Genomic DNA, 13,337 nt, shown 5'->3' on the forward strand with positions numbered 1-13,337 from the left:
CACCGAGCCCGAAGCGTGGCGAGCGCAGCGAGCCCCGCGAGGGGACGCGGATATCTTCACAGGTAAACGCGTCCCTTCGCGGACTTCACAGGTGTCCGCGTGGCCACGGACACCTGTGAAGCCCGCGAGGGGACGCGTTTACCTGTGAAGGTATCCGCGTCCGCTCGCTGCGCTCGCCACACTATTCTATTCTCAACTCCACGCCGACGTGGATAATAGGGCATAAAAAGGTCGGAGGACGCGTACCGCCGCCCCTCGCGGGCTCGCTGCGCTCACCTCGCTTCGCTCGCCACGCTTCGGGTTGGCGTGGATCGTGGGGTGGCGTTAAATATTTGGGGGGACATTTAAGGGTTAATTGTGCCTATTTGGGCTCTGTAGCCCATTTAACATTGATTCCTATGGCCACATCGGGTCCATTGAGGCATTTAACAGTAAAATCGCGTCGGTCGGGCCATTTAACATTGATTCCTATGGGAAATCGTGTGCATCGCGTCGCGGGCATCGCGGGTACATTTATGGCCGGCCGCGACCGACGCGATTTCCATGTTTAACATGGGTTTCAATGGGAAATCGCGGGCATCGCGTCGGTCGCGTCGCGGCCAGACATAAATGTACCCGCGATCACCACGACGGGCGCCCTTCTAGGTAAAGAGTACCGAGTGTTCATCGGAACCACAGTTGTTAAAAACCAAGAACAACCACCACGGACCCTCTGATACAGATGGCTGGCTACACATGCAGTTTTGCATCATATTTTAAAAGGACAACAGAAAAAAAAAAAAAAAAACCTCCCAGACCTTTATTTACTTCCCATCATACATATCACTATTCCCCTACTGTGAACAGATGTGACCGAGCAAAGAAATGGTGTCCAATTTAGAAACCTTGTCATGTTCTAAGTATGTTTATTAAGGTTTCATTAATGTAAGCAGTGTACTGCGCTTGTATAGGAACTGTTGTACTATTCAGGGAAACTCATTAACACATCTGCTGGAAATCTGACAGATTAAAATGGAGCAAATTCCATGCTATAAAATGTAGGATTCCACCCCCATATGAATCTGGCTATAAAATCAACATGCAGTGCAAGGAAAGAACAGCGACTGAGAAAGCCAGCATCTCCAATACGCACAATACAGTCTTAACGATAGTGACCATGCTTTGATCTTAGCCTAGTCTATATTTACACTTTTCTCTAGCATTAGAACACAAACCTAAACACAGAAGACAATAGCAGGACCACTTAATGATAATTGATGCACTAAGCGCAGCACAGACCGGTGGGAAGCCATTTCTTTAGAGCCCAGCACATTTCTTAAAAAGACGAAAAAAGTCAAACAGCAACTATAACTTCCCAAACCTAAATATATTTATTTATATATAATAAGCAAATGTAATTAAGACTCATGCATGCTCTAAAAGAAATGATGAATTTGGCACCAATATATTTTTTACACTAAATGTAATGTTTTTTGCACCGTTCCCATAGTGAATTCATTTCAGTTACATGAACTAATGTCAGTCACAAGAGAGAGGCTGGTTTGTCTGGAACACAACCTTTCACGGGCCATTATCCCCTTCCTGTCCAGTCTCTCGTTCCCATAACTATATCTAACATACATAGATTTTAAAAACATCATGTTTCATAAATTTGCTGGCTGGTCTTCCTGTAGACCATTAAAAACAATTGGGAAGAAATTCAACTAGGTATCATGCCGGCTACACACACAACCTCCTGTCTAAAGTGATGGAAGATCCCAGGATGCAATTCAATTGTTTATTTTTATTTGCGCCCAAACAAACTGGGTTTAGCCACATAAAACGCCTCATAGGCATATGAAAAGTGCCCTTTGGAAGCTCAAATGGGACACTTTCACCTATTTCCACTCACCACCTCTTGGAGTAGTAAGCTGTAATAGCGCTGCCTGCAGCTGTTCGCACCTGAACTGACCAGCAATTGAATTGCTCCGTCAGGCGCCATCTAGTAGCGGGCGATGCAATAAACTGAATTACGGCTTTTATGTCACTTTGGTGGTCTTTATTTGAATATGACAATCTCCCACAGGATTGACAGTTCCACTGTGAATGATGTGTAACCTCACCATCAGTCTCTCACCAGCCCTAAACACCTGCCATACTGCTAACTTGTGTTCGGTAAAAAAAAAAAAAAAATGTTGTGCTATTGTGTAAAAGTCCTGATCATTAACCTGGTCATTTTGGCATGTCTGCAATCTCTGTTGAACGACAATTTAATGTGTCATATACATGGAGGGAAAAATACTATTACTTTCAGATACCAAAAATTTAATTTAAAAACAGCGACAGGGCCTGTTAAAATATTCATTATTTCCCTCAATGGTATGTAAGGAAACAGACACATTGAAAGCGAGAGCACAAACAATTATTATGTCCAGATGTTAAAAACATTGTTTGTGTTCCGATTGGGAAAATAGAAGAGAAACGAGGCACTGAAATACCAGTCAAATGTTAATAGGATCTCAAACAGTCCAGCAGCTGGGCACAGACATCTTTCCCTCCAACAACATCCCATAGCCACAAAGGAATGGTCATTGCTGTATCAGAGTACATAAGGGGTTAATAAATTTACCCAAGATTGGTTTTTAAGTAGACTGCTTTAAGGGCTGGATATAGAAAGACAATAGTAATATACACAAAGCAAGCCTGAATGCCGCATGTACTACTATTGCCTTATAAAATCCAGCCCTAATCTTAAAATTACCCCCCCCCCCATGTTTTGGTTTATTTCAGTATTCACTGCATTCTAACACAGTCTCGTTAAGTTTATTCATATTTCTGATGTGTAGTAGCTGGTTGGGCTGTGTTGTAGCTGTGGCCTTTGTGCTGTAGAAGCTGTCCAATTCATCATACGCATTCCTCGGCAGACATCAAGAGAGGATTGATGTATTCAAAACCCTCAAATTCAGATTGGTCAATCTTCCTCATCACATCCCTGTTAGAATAAGAGAAGACATCAGTAACGAGCTGGAAATGCAGGGTGTAAATGACTATGCAATCACACTGCATGGGGGGCCGGTTATCAAGATCAAATGGAAAGGAGATGCAAGAGCTTTTATCAGTGCTGCCAATTACTGGTATAAAGGGTCTTTCTCCAGTTTAGTTAAATCATTACATTGTGTCATTTTATAAAGGAAATTTTCACTTGCCCTCTCCAGGTGTGGAAATTAAGAACTTGTTTGATTTATTGCAGACTTACATAGAACATATTCCAGAAAGCAAATGATCATAAACACAGTGCTCCCATATTAACATTTGTATTCCAATTTGACATCTCATTATGGGCAAACTTAGGTGTGGCAAGCTATCATTGGTGGAAAGGGGCATAGATCTACAAAACCTATAGTCACTCCAAACCCTGAAACCGATGGTCCTGTGGAGAGAGCCAGTTATGATGAATGCACTAGGCGATGTATCACCCGAGTGGGTTGGGGGTGTATGCAAATGTTGATCATAGATACTGAGTCACCTGTAAGGAATAGCCGATACATCTTCAGATATACTGGCACATATGGGTGTGTGTTTGGCCTGGATGGGGGACAACTCTCCCATCCAGCAATGACCCAGTGTGTGCATAGCGAATACTGATGCCCCATCTCTCCCTGCCCTGGGCATGCGCGAGATCTCCTGCATATTCCGGGGTCGGCTGTTGGCACAGCCAAGGACAGCGCTGTCCCTGCTGTGGAGATAGGACATCGCCACCCTGCAGCTGTCAAAATCGATAGCTGCAGGTAACGGAACAGTCGGACAGTCAGCACTGCTGAGCATTCATACATTGCCTTGCACATCGCGTACTAATGAATGCTGGAACTCATCATACATGGGGGAGAAGTGGTATTAATGCACATAAGGTGATTCCACTTCTCCCACATACCAACAGTTAATATACCCCATTATCACGTCACTTGCTGTACAAATACCATCCGTAAAGCCAAAATGAATATTTCTGCATACAATACAATACAATACAATGAGATAATATTAGAGGTACAGTATGTGTCTTAAGGCCTAATTCAGCATGGATCAATAAAGAGAGAAAGCAGTTGCAGTTGCCAACCAGACAGAAAGAAAACCGCCCCTTGCAAAACTGTGACAGCATTGCAAATAGTGATCCATTCGTAAAAACCAAACAATCAAATAGTTTCTCCATCTGCACCAGTCTAGGGGTTCTGCTAATCTGCTAAAGTACCAGTCTGGAGGTGGTCATCCCCAACGTCACAGACCCACCCAAAACACGCATGCGTTTTCACAAACACACCCAGAAAACACCATAATTCCAGCCCAAAACGCGGACTTTGTCAAACTGTAAGGATATTTGCCAATTGCCGCCGCACATGCGCAATGCGAACGCCGCACACATGCAGTCGTTCACTAATCAGATTGAGAATTCTTGGATTTGCGATCCATGCTAAATTAGTCTCTTAAATAACATGACACTGCTATTTGTATATAATGTCAGGAGACGGTCAGCCTGTGTCCCAGTGTGTGATGTACCAGTGGCTCTGTGGTGACTGCCTGTCTGTTGTTCGCTATTTCTCAATATTCTTGTTCATTTCTTAAACATATTTTGACAACCAAATCATCATGTGCGTATGTATAAATGCAATAAATGTAGTATATGTGGCACATTTAATCTGTTTGCATTACAATAAAAATGCATAAATATATTGGAAGAACCACATCTTGGAATTTAATTATTAACACTGCAAATCATCCTGTTCTATATACCAAGAGAAAAAGAAGTACTATTGGATATATGTATAGACATTTCTATATCCTATAATCAAACATTCCGGACTCTTTTATAAATGGCAAATTGTCACAGTTATGTGAAAACTTTGCATACGATGTAAGAAAAAACAAACAAAAAGGGATGTGGTCTAAAGTGAGAAGTGTCATTCTGTAACTATTCTGAGTTGAAAAGTACTTCTATGCCAGTGGTGGCCAAAGAGTCAATAGTGATTTATATTCTGCAGCAGCAACCAATAAGAATTAGTAGTACAGGTAGTACGTTTATTTATAAAGGCGCCACAAAGTGTCCGCAGCGCCGTACATAGCAAACAAAAAACTAATTACAAGGTAACGTACAGGGTGTGTTGATAAAATACAGCATAAATAGGGGTATAGCTGGTAGAACTAAAATCAGCATCAGTTCAGAAGTAGGTGTCAAAATTGTCGAGGAGACTGAGGATGAAGTAGAGGAAGGGAAGAACAGGGCAGGAGCACTGATGAGGTAAAGAGGTAGGGTGAGTACGTGAGGCAGGAGGACCCTACTCATAAGAGTTAACATACTAAAAGGAGGTGGGTGGACAAACGAAAAACAATAGGAATGTAGGAACGGATGGGAACGGAGGCAGGATAGGAGGATCAAAAAAGGGTTGGGAGGAGGTATAGGCTAGTCGAAAAAAGTGGGTTTTGAGGGAGCGCTTGAAGGAGGTAATGGAATCAGAAAGCCTGATGGGTGGTGGGAGGTTGTTCCAGTGCAGGGGGGGCAGCGCGAGAGAAGTCTTGGACACGGGAGTGGGAGGAGGTGATTAGGTGAGAGGTCAGTTGGCGGTCAGCGATGGAGCGAAGAGGACGGGAGGGAGTGTGGATAGAGATCAGAGAAGAGAGGTAAGGAGCGGTGGAGGAGGAGAGAGCCTTGTAGGTGGTGGTGAGGAGTTTAAAGAGAACTCAGAAGGGAATGGGGAGCCAGTGTAGAGATAGACAGAGGGGGGAGGCGGAGGTAGAGCGGCGAGAGAGGAAGATGAGCCTAGCAGCAGCGTTAAGAATAGATTGGAGAGGTGCGAGGCGGGTAAGAGGTAGCCCAGAGAGAAGGATGTTGCAGTAGTCAAGGCGGGAGATGACAAGAGAGTGAATGAGAATTTTGGTCGCGTCAGTGGAGAGGAATGGTCTGATGCGTGAGATGTTGCGTAGGTGAAAGCGGCAAGACTGTGAGAGAGCACGAATGTGGGGGGTAAAAGAGGGAGGAGTCAAGGATGACACCGAGGCAGCGCGTTTGGTGGGTGGAGGTGATCTCTGTTTCACCAATGCTGATGGAGATAGTGGGAGAAGAGGGGATGTTCAGGGGATGGAAGATTAGAAGTTCAGTTTTAGCCATGTTTAGTTTCAGGAAACGTTGGGTCATCCAGGCTGAGATGGCCGTGAGGCATTCAGAGACCTTGGACAGGAGTGATGGGGATAGGTCGGGGGAGGAGAGATAGATTAGGGTATCATCAGCATAAAGGTGGTAATGAAAACCATAGGAGCTGATGAGGGTGCCCAGAGAGGTGGTGTAGAGGGAGAAGAGGAGAGGGCCAAGGACTGACCCTTGGGAAACACCGACTGGCTGCGGGGTAGTAGGAGAGGAGGAGCTCGGAGTGGAGACGGAGAAGGAGCGATCGGAGAGGTATGAGGTGAACCAGGAGAAGACCGTGCCAGTGATGCCAAAGGAGCGGAGGGTGTTGAGCAGGAGAGGGTGGTCAACAGTGTCAAAGGCAGCCAACAGATCAAGCTGGATGAGGATAGAGAAGAGGCCTTTGGATTTAGCCAATAGTAGATCGTTATTGACTTTGGTCAGGGCAGTTTCAGTGGAATGTAAAGGGCGGAACCCAGATTGGAGGGGGTCTAGAATGGAGTTGGCAGTAAGGTGGCTTAGGAGACGATTATAGGTCAGACGTTCTAGGAGCTTGGAGGCAAAAGGGAGGAGGGAGATGGGCCTGTAGTTGGATGGAGAGTTGCGGTCCAGATTTGTTTTTTTGAGAATTGGGGAGAAAAGAGTGTGTTTGAAGGAGGAAGGAAAGATCCCAGAGGATAGGGAAAGATTAAAGAGGTGAGCCAGGTGAGAGAAGACTGGCAGACTGAGACGACGGATAATATTGGAGGGGATAGGATCGAGCGGGCAGGTGGAGGGAGAAGTGGATTGAAGGATAGAGTGGACTTCAGCGGCAGTGGTGGGGTAAAATGAGGACAGGGGTTGGAAGGAGGGGAGTGGAGATGTAGGAGGGGAGGAGGGAGAGGGTGAGGTCATGGCAGCAGTGATGGCAGTCCTGAGAGAGGAGATTTTGGTTGAAAAGTAGGTAGCAAAATCAGCGGCTACGATGGAGGACGGAAGAGCTGGAGGAGGGGGGGAGAGCAAGGAGTTGAAGGTGGCGAAGAGCCTGCGGGGATTGGATGATTGGGAATTAAGCTGTCTATGTAGTCTGTCATGTGACAGAATAGCCAGTAGGAGTCAAGCTGACCCTTATTGGCTGAGGCCGTCACATGTGAAAACCTCCATTCAGCAAGTGCCAGCTGTGATAAGGAAGGAAGGGAGGGAGGGGAGGGAGGCGAGGGAGGGAGGGCGGGAAGGGGTAAGTGATGGAGACTCTGCCAAGGTAGACTAGTGGCAAATCACAGCTGGACTGCTATGGCTGATTACTGGGAGCTCATCTCACCGAGGTCAAGTCAGTCTTTATGGAGGTGGGGCTAGAGCAATTTAATGTATATAGTTATACTTTTGTGGGAAACAATGTTTTTTTCCCCTCTTGTGGGGAACGTGAACATGTGTTTTATTACCTGCGAGGGCCACACAGACTGCCCACTCAGGGGTGAGATAAACATATACCACCAAAGAAGTGTAGATAGTTTTAGGAATAAGTTCCCTAAAGATTTTTTAAAAAGGGGTGACCACACAGTGTAAACAAACAACTAAAAAAATAAAACCGCCAACAGAGAGTGGCCACATTTCTGACAGTCCCCAGAAACTAACCAGCCCATAACAGAGTGACCATTAATGGAGAGATTGAGAAATATTTAACATTTGCCTATAAGAAGGATGAGCCAATCTTTTCTAGGCGTACATCCTAGTAGAAATGAAAAGATGCATGCAAGGAAATAAATAGTGTAAAGATCAGTTTATACTTCAGCATAATGGTTTGAAAGAAGACTGTCCTAAATAAGGTTCTGGAGTAATCTAGAACACAAAGAGTGGCCTACGGTTATACTACTGTATCTCAGCAGGTCCAGCAAATAGACATTTACAGGTTATACTTAGACTACAATATACATTATAAAATATATTTTATTCCAACTTAAGTCAACTTACTCATCATCAGGTGTGAGCTGAACGGGCTCATTTGTGAACTGTGCATCAAAATTATCCAATCCAAACTCTCCACAAATGTTAGGTTTAAAGGGAGGAACCACTTGCTTTTGTTCCAGCTAAAAAAAAAAAAAAAATGGTATCAAATACTGAATTAGCATTGCAGTCCAAATGTCAATGATGCAGCATCCAGACTTCCAAGTAAGAAACCAGGAAGTCCACATAGCAGCGGGGACCGCAAAGGGATGCAGGATATCGGGATAGCTGCCCTTTGTGTTACTCATCACATATGTCACATATGCAATGAGCATTGTGATGATGGGTGGTGAGATGCAAGACCAGGCACCATCCTGCCCTCTGACTTTGCTAAAAATAAATAAATACATACACACACACACACACACACACACACACACACACACACACATATATAGTCGCAGTACGGTCCGGCACTCACTCCGAAGGGTTAATGGCCCCGGTGCCTGTCTCAGTAAACAGTGTAGGCTAGAAAAGAAGACTAGCACTCGTAGGTCTTTCTTAGAAATTTGTATTCAGCAAACCAACGTTTCGGGGCAGCGCCCCTTTGTCAAGGTGTGTGTGACAAAGGGGCGCTGCCCCGAAACGTTGGTTTGCTGAATACAAATTTCTAAGAAAGACCTACGAGTGCTAGTCTTCTTTTCTAGTATATATATATATATATATATATATATATATATATATATATATATATATATATATATATATATATATATATATATATATATATATATATATATATATATATATATACACTAGGTGATTCATCGCGCCCTACGGGCACTCTTCACACCGGCGTAAGGGGCTACGCCCCTTAATTTGTGAACATTTGTATTGTGAGAAATATGGTTAGAATTGTATGAAAGATGCCCTATATTGCAGCTTCTGGCAGTGGGTGAGGGTCCAGCGTGGCAGCACAGGAGTACCGGACGGTGGCCCTGAGTCAGTGTCTCCTCCTACTGGGTGGGAGTTAGGGTGCATGAGAGCAGGAGGCTGGGATATGAGGCATGATAGGGGTATGTGGGCAACACAGCGTCAGCGATTACCCAGTGGTGGAAGTTACGGTTCAGGAGAGCAGGAAGCTGGGTAGTGATAGGGGTGTGTGGGCATACGGGGGACTAAAGAGGGTGGTGGACACTGTGCAGCTTCTGCCAGTGGGTGAGGGTCCAGCGTGGCAGCACAGAAATACAGGAGTCAGTGTCTCCTCCGACTGGGTGGGAGTTAGGGTGCATGAGAGCAGGAGGCTGGGCGGTAAAGCATGATAGGGGAATGTGGGCAACACAGGGTGAGCGGGTCTCCACTGGCGGAAGTTACGGGGCAGGAGAACAGGAGGCAGGGCAGTGTCCTCCCACATTGATGGCAAAAGTATTCAACATCGGCCATAAACCATCGATTATTTGAAAATCATTGATGGTCGATGGGCATCCCTAGAACTGGAGGAGGGTGGGGGACAGTATGCAGCTCCCGGCAGTGGGTGAGCGTCTCCTCCCACTGGGAGGGAGTGAGCGTGCATGAGAGCAGGAGGCTGTATAATAGTGGTATGTGGGCAAGACATTGATAAAAGTTGTGGCGCTGGTGCAGAGGGCAGTGGGGAAACCTGCAGTGCGGCAGCCAGGGCCGGATTTCCCACCTAGGGGCGGTACCTGCTTGTGGTGGTACAGGATCCCCCATTGTCACGGGGGTACGTGAAATGCAGGAGCGGGGGCCGCGGTGGTCCGCTGGGGGGTGGAATTGCCGATAGGGGGTCTGGGGGGTCTGCAAATTGCGGGAGGGGGGGTGGTGTGTGGGGATCCGCGGTTAGCGGGAGGGGGCGGGGGTCCGCAAATCGTGGGCGGGGGCGCGGGGGGGCTTGAATCGTGGGAAGGGGGGTCCGCAAATTGCGGGAGGGGGGTTGTCGGGGTTAGTGAATTGCGGGAGGGGGGGTTGCGGAGATCCGTGAATTGCGGGAGGGGCGCGTGGGGTGCCGTGAGTCAAGGGGGGTGGTGCGGGGGTCCGTGAATCACGGGAGGGGTCATGAATCACAGGAGGCGGGGGTCGTGGGGGGGCTGCGAATCGCAGGAGGGGGGGTGTGGGGGGTTGCCGTGAATTGCATGAGGGGGGCGTGAATCAAGGGAGGGTGGGCGCAGGGGGGTGGTGCGGTGGTCCGTGAATCGCGGGAGGGGGCATGAATCGCAGGAGGGGGGGTCGTGGGGGGTTCCGAATCGCAGGAAGGGGGGTATGGGGGGTGCCGTGAATTGCGTGAGGGGGGCATGAATCGCGGGAGGGGGGGTCGTGGGGGGTTCCGAATCGCAGGAAGGGGGGTATGGGGGGTGCCGTGAATTGCGTGAGGGGGGCATGAATCGCGGGAGGGGGGGTCCCCGAATGTGTGAATTACCGGGCGGTCGCAAATCGCGAGAGGTGCCGAGGGGGCCCGCAAATCGCGGGAGGGGGGCGCTACGGAGGGTTTCGTGAATCGCGGGAGGGGGGGTCGTGAGGGGTTGCGAATCGCAGGAAGGGGGGTGTGGGGGGTGCCGTGAATTGCGTGAGGGGGGCATGAATCGCGGGAGGTGGGGTCCCCGAATGTGTGAATTAGGGGGTGGTCGCAAATCGCGAGAAGTGCCGAGGGGGCCCGCAAATCGTGGGAGGGGGGCGCTACGGGGGGTTCCGTGAATCGCGGGAGGGGGCGGCGCGAATTGCGGGAGGGGGGTCGCAAATCACAGTAGGAGGGTGCCGTGAATCGCGGGAGGGGGGGTCGCGGGGGGCCCTTTTAATGCCGGGAGGGGGGGTCGCAGGGGTCTCGCGAATGGCGGGAGGGGAGGATGCAGGGGTCCTGCGAATCGCGGGAGGGGGCTCGCGGAAGGGAGGGGTCCCTGGGGGTCCCGTGATTTGCGGGAGGGTCGCGGGGGTCCCGCGTTTCGTGGGAGGGGGTGGTCGCGGAGGTCCAGCGAATCGCGGGAGGGGGTGGTCGGGTCTGGGACGGATATTAGACAGCACTTACATCGACACCATTAGTTCGACAGCTCAATAGGTCGACATGGTTTTAGGTCGACATACCATTAGGTCGACATGTCATTATGTCGACAGCTCATTAGGTCGACATGTTTTTAGGTCGACACTGCCATTAGGTCGACAGAATCTATGTCGACAGTCAAAAGGTCGACATGGGTTTTTTCACTGTTTTTTGGCCGAAATGTCGACACAGTCAAGGGGGGGTGGTGCGGGGGTCCGTGAATCACGGGAGGGGTCATGAATCGCAGGAGGCGGGGGTCGTGGGGGGGCTGCGAATCGCAGGAGGGGGGTGTGGGGGGTTTGCCTTGAATTGCATGAGGGGGGCGTGAATCGCAGGAGGGTGGGCGCAGGGGGGTGGTGCGGTGGTCCGTGAATCGCGGGAGGGGGCATGAATCGCGGGAGGGGGGGTCGTGGGGGGTTCCGAATCGCAGGAAGGGGGGTGTGGGGGGTGCCGTGAATTGCGTGAGGGGGGCATGAATCGCGGGAGGTGGGGTCCCCGAATGTGTGAATTAGGGGGTGGTCGCAAATCGCGAGAAGTGCCGAGGGGGCCCGCAAATCGTGGGAGGGGGGCGCTACGGGGGGTTCCGTGAATCGCGGGAGGGGGCGGCGCGAATTGCGGGAGGGGGGTCGCAAATCACAGTAGGAGGGTGCCGTGAATCGCGGGAGGGGGGGTCGCGGGGGGCCCTTTTAATGCCGGGAGGGGGGGTCGCAGGGGTCTCGCGAATGGCGGGAGGGGAGGATGCAGGGGTCCTGCGAATCGCGGGAGGGGGCTCGCGGAAGGGAGGGGTCCCTGGGGGTCCCGTGATTTGCGGGAGGGTCGCGGGGGTCCCGCGTTTCGTGGGAGGGGGTGGTCGCGGAGGTCCAGCGAATCGCGGGAGGGGGTGGTCGGGTCTGGGACGGATATTAGACAGCCATTACATCGACACCATTAGTTCGACAGCTCAATAGGTCGACATGGTTTTAGGTCGACATACCATTAGGTCGACATGTCATTATGTCGACAGCTCATTAGGTCGACATGTTTTTAGGTCGACACTGCCATTAGGTCGACAGAATCTATGTCGACAGTCAAAAGGTCGACATGGGTTTTTTCACTGTTTTTTGGCCGAAATGTCGACACAGTCAAGGGGGGGTGGTGCGGGGGTCCGTGAATCACGGGAGGGGTCATGAATCGCAGGAGGCGGGGGTCGTGGGGGGGCTGCGAATCGCAGGAGGGGGGTGTGGGGGGTTTGCCTTGAATTGCATGAGGGGGGCGTGAATCGCAGGAGGGTGGGCGCAGGGGGGTGGTGCGGTGGTCCGTGAATCGCGGGAGGGGGCATGAATCGCGGGAGGGGGGGTCGTGGGGGGTTCCGAATCGCAGGAAGGGGGGTATGGGGGGTGCCGTGAATTGCGTGAGGGGGGCATGAATCGCGGGAGGGGGGGTCCCCGAATGTGTGAATTACGGGGCGGTCGCAAATCGCGAGAGGTGCCGAGGGGGCCCGCAAATCGCAGGAGGGGGGCGCTACGGAGGGTTTCGTGAATCGCGGGAGGGGGGGTCGTGAGGGGTTGCGAATCGCAGGAAGGGGGGTGTGGGGGGTGCCGTGAATTGCGTGAGGGGGGCATGAATCGCGGGAGGTGGGGTCCCCGAATGTGTGAATTAGGGGGTGGTCGCAAATCGCGAGAAGTGCCGAGGGGGCCCGCAAATCGCGGGAGGGGGGGCGCTACGGGGGGTTCCGTGAATCGCGGGAGGGGGCGGCGCGAATTGCGGGAGGGGGGTCGCAAATCACAGTAGGGGGGTGCCGTGAATCGCGGGAGGGGGGGTCGCGGGGGGCCCTTTTAATGCCGGGAGGGGGGGTCGCAGGGGTCCCGCGAATGGCGGGAGGGGAGGATGCAGGGGTCCTGCGAATCGCGGGAGGGGGCTCGCGGGAGGGAGGGGTCCCTGGGGTCCCGTGATTTGCGGGAGGGTCGCGGGGGTCCCGCGTTTCGTGGGAGGGGGTGGTCGCGGAGGTCCAGCGAATCGCGGGAGGGGGTGGTCGGGTCTGGGACAGATATTAGACAGCACTTACATCGACAGCCATTACATCGACACCATTAGTTCGACAGCTCAATAGGTCGACATGGTTTTAGGTCGACATACCATTAGGTCGACATGTCATTATGTCGACAGCTCATTAGGTCGACATGTTTTTAGGTCGACACTGCCATTAGGTCGACAGAATCTATGTCGACAGTCAAA

At 50.6% G+C, this 13,337-nt stretch overlaps 1 protein-coding gene across 2 annotated transcripts in view; it reads right to left on the bottom strand.

The window, feature by feature from the left end:
* Window positions 1–401: 401 nt before the first annotated feature.
* Window positions 402–13,337, bottom strand: part of PRKCI (protein kinase C iota) — a 135,096-nt gene continuing 122,160 nt past the window's right edge. For both annotated transcript variants that reach the window (XM_083177791.1, XM_083177792.1), the window contains exons 17-18: window positions 8,102–8,217; window positions 402–2,971 (exon numbers count right to left, since the gene is read on the bottom strand). In XM_083177791.1, coding sequence (XP_083033917.1) covers window positions 2,884–2,971; window positions 8,102–8,217 — 204 coding nt within the window. In that variant the 3' untranslated portion in view covers window positions 402–2,883. The remainder of the gene's footprint in view (window positions 2,972–8,101; window positions 8,218–13,337) is intronic.

This window comes from Crinia signifera, chromosome 3, assembly GCF_055691185.1.
Source record: "Crinia signifera chromosome 3, ASM5569118v1, whole genome shotgun sequence".
Taxonomy (NCBI): domain Eukaryota; kingdom Metazoa; phylum Chordata; class Amphibia; order Anura; family Myobatrachidae; genus Crinia; species Crinia signifera.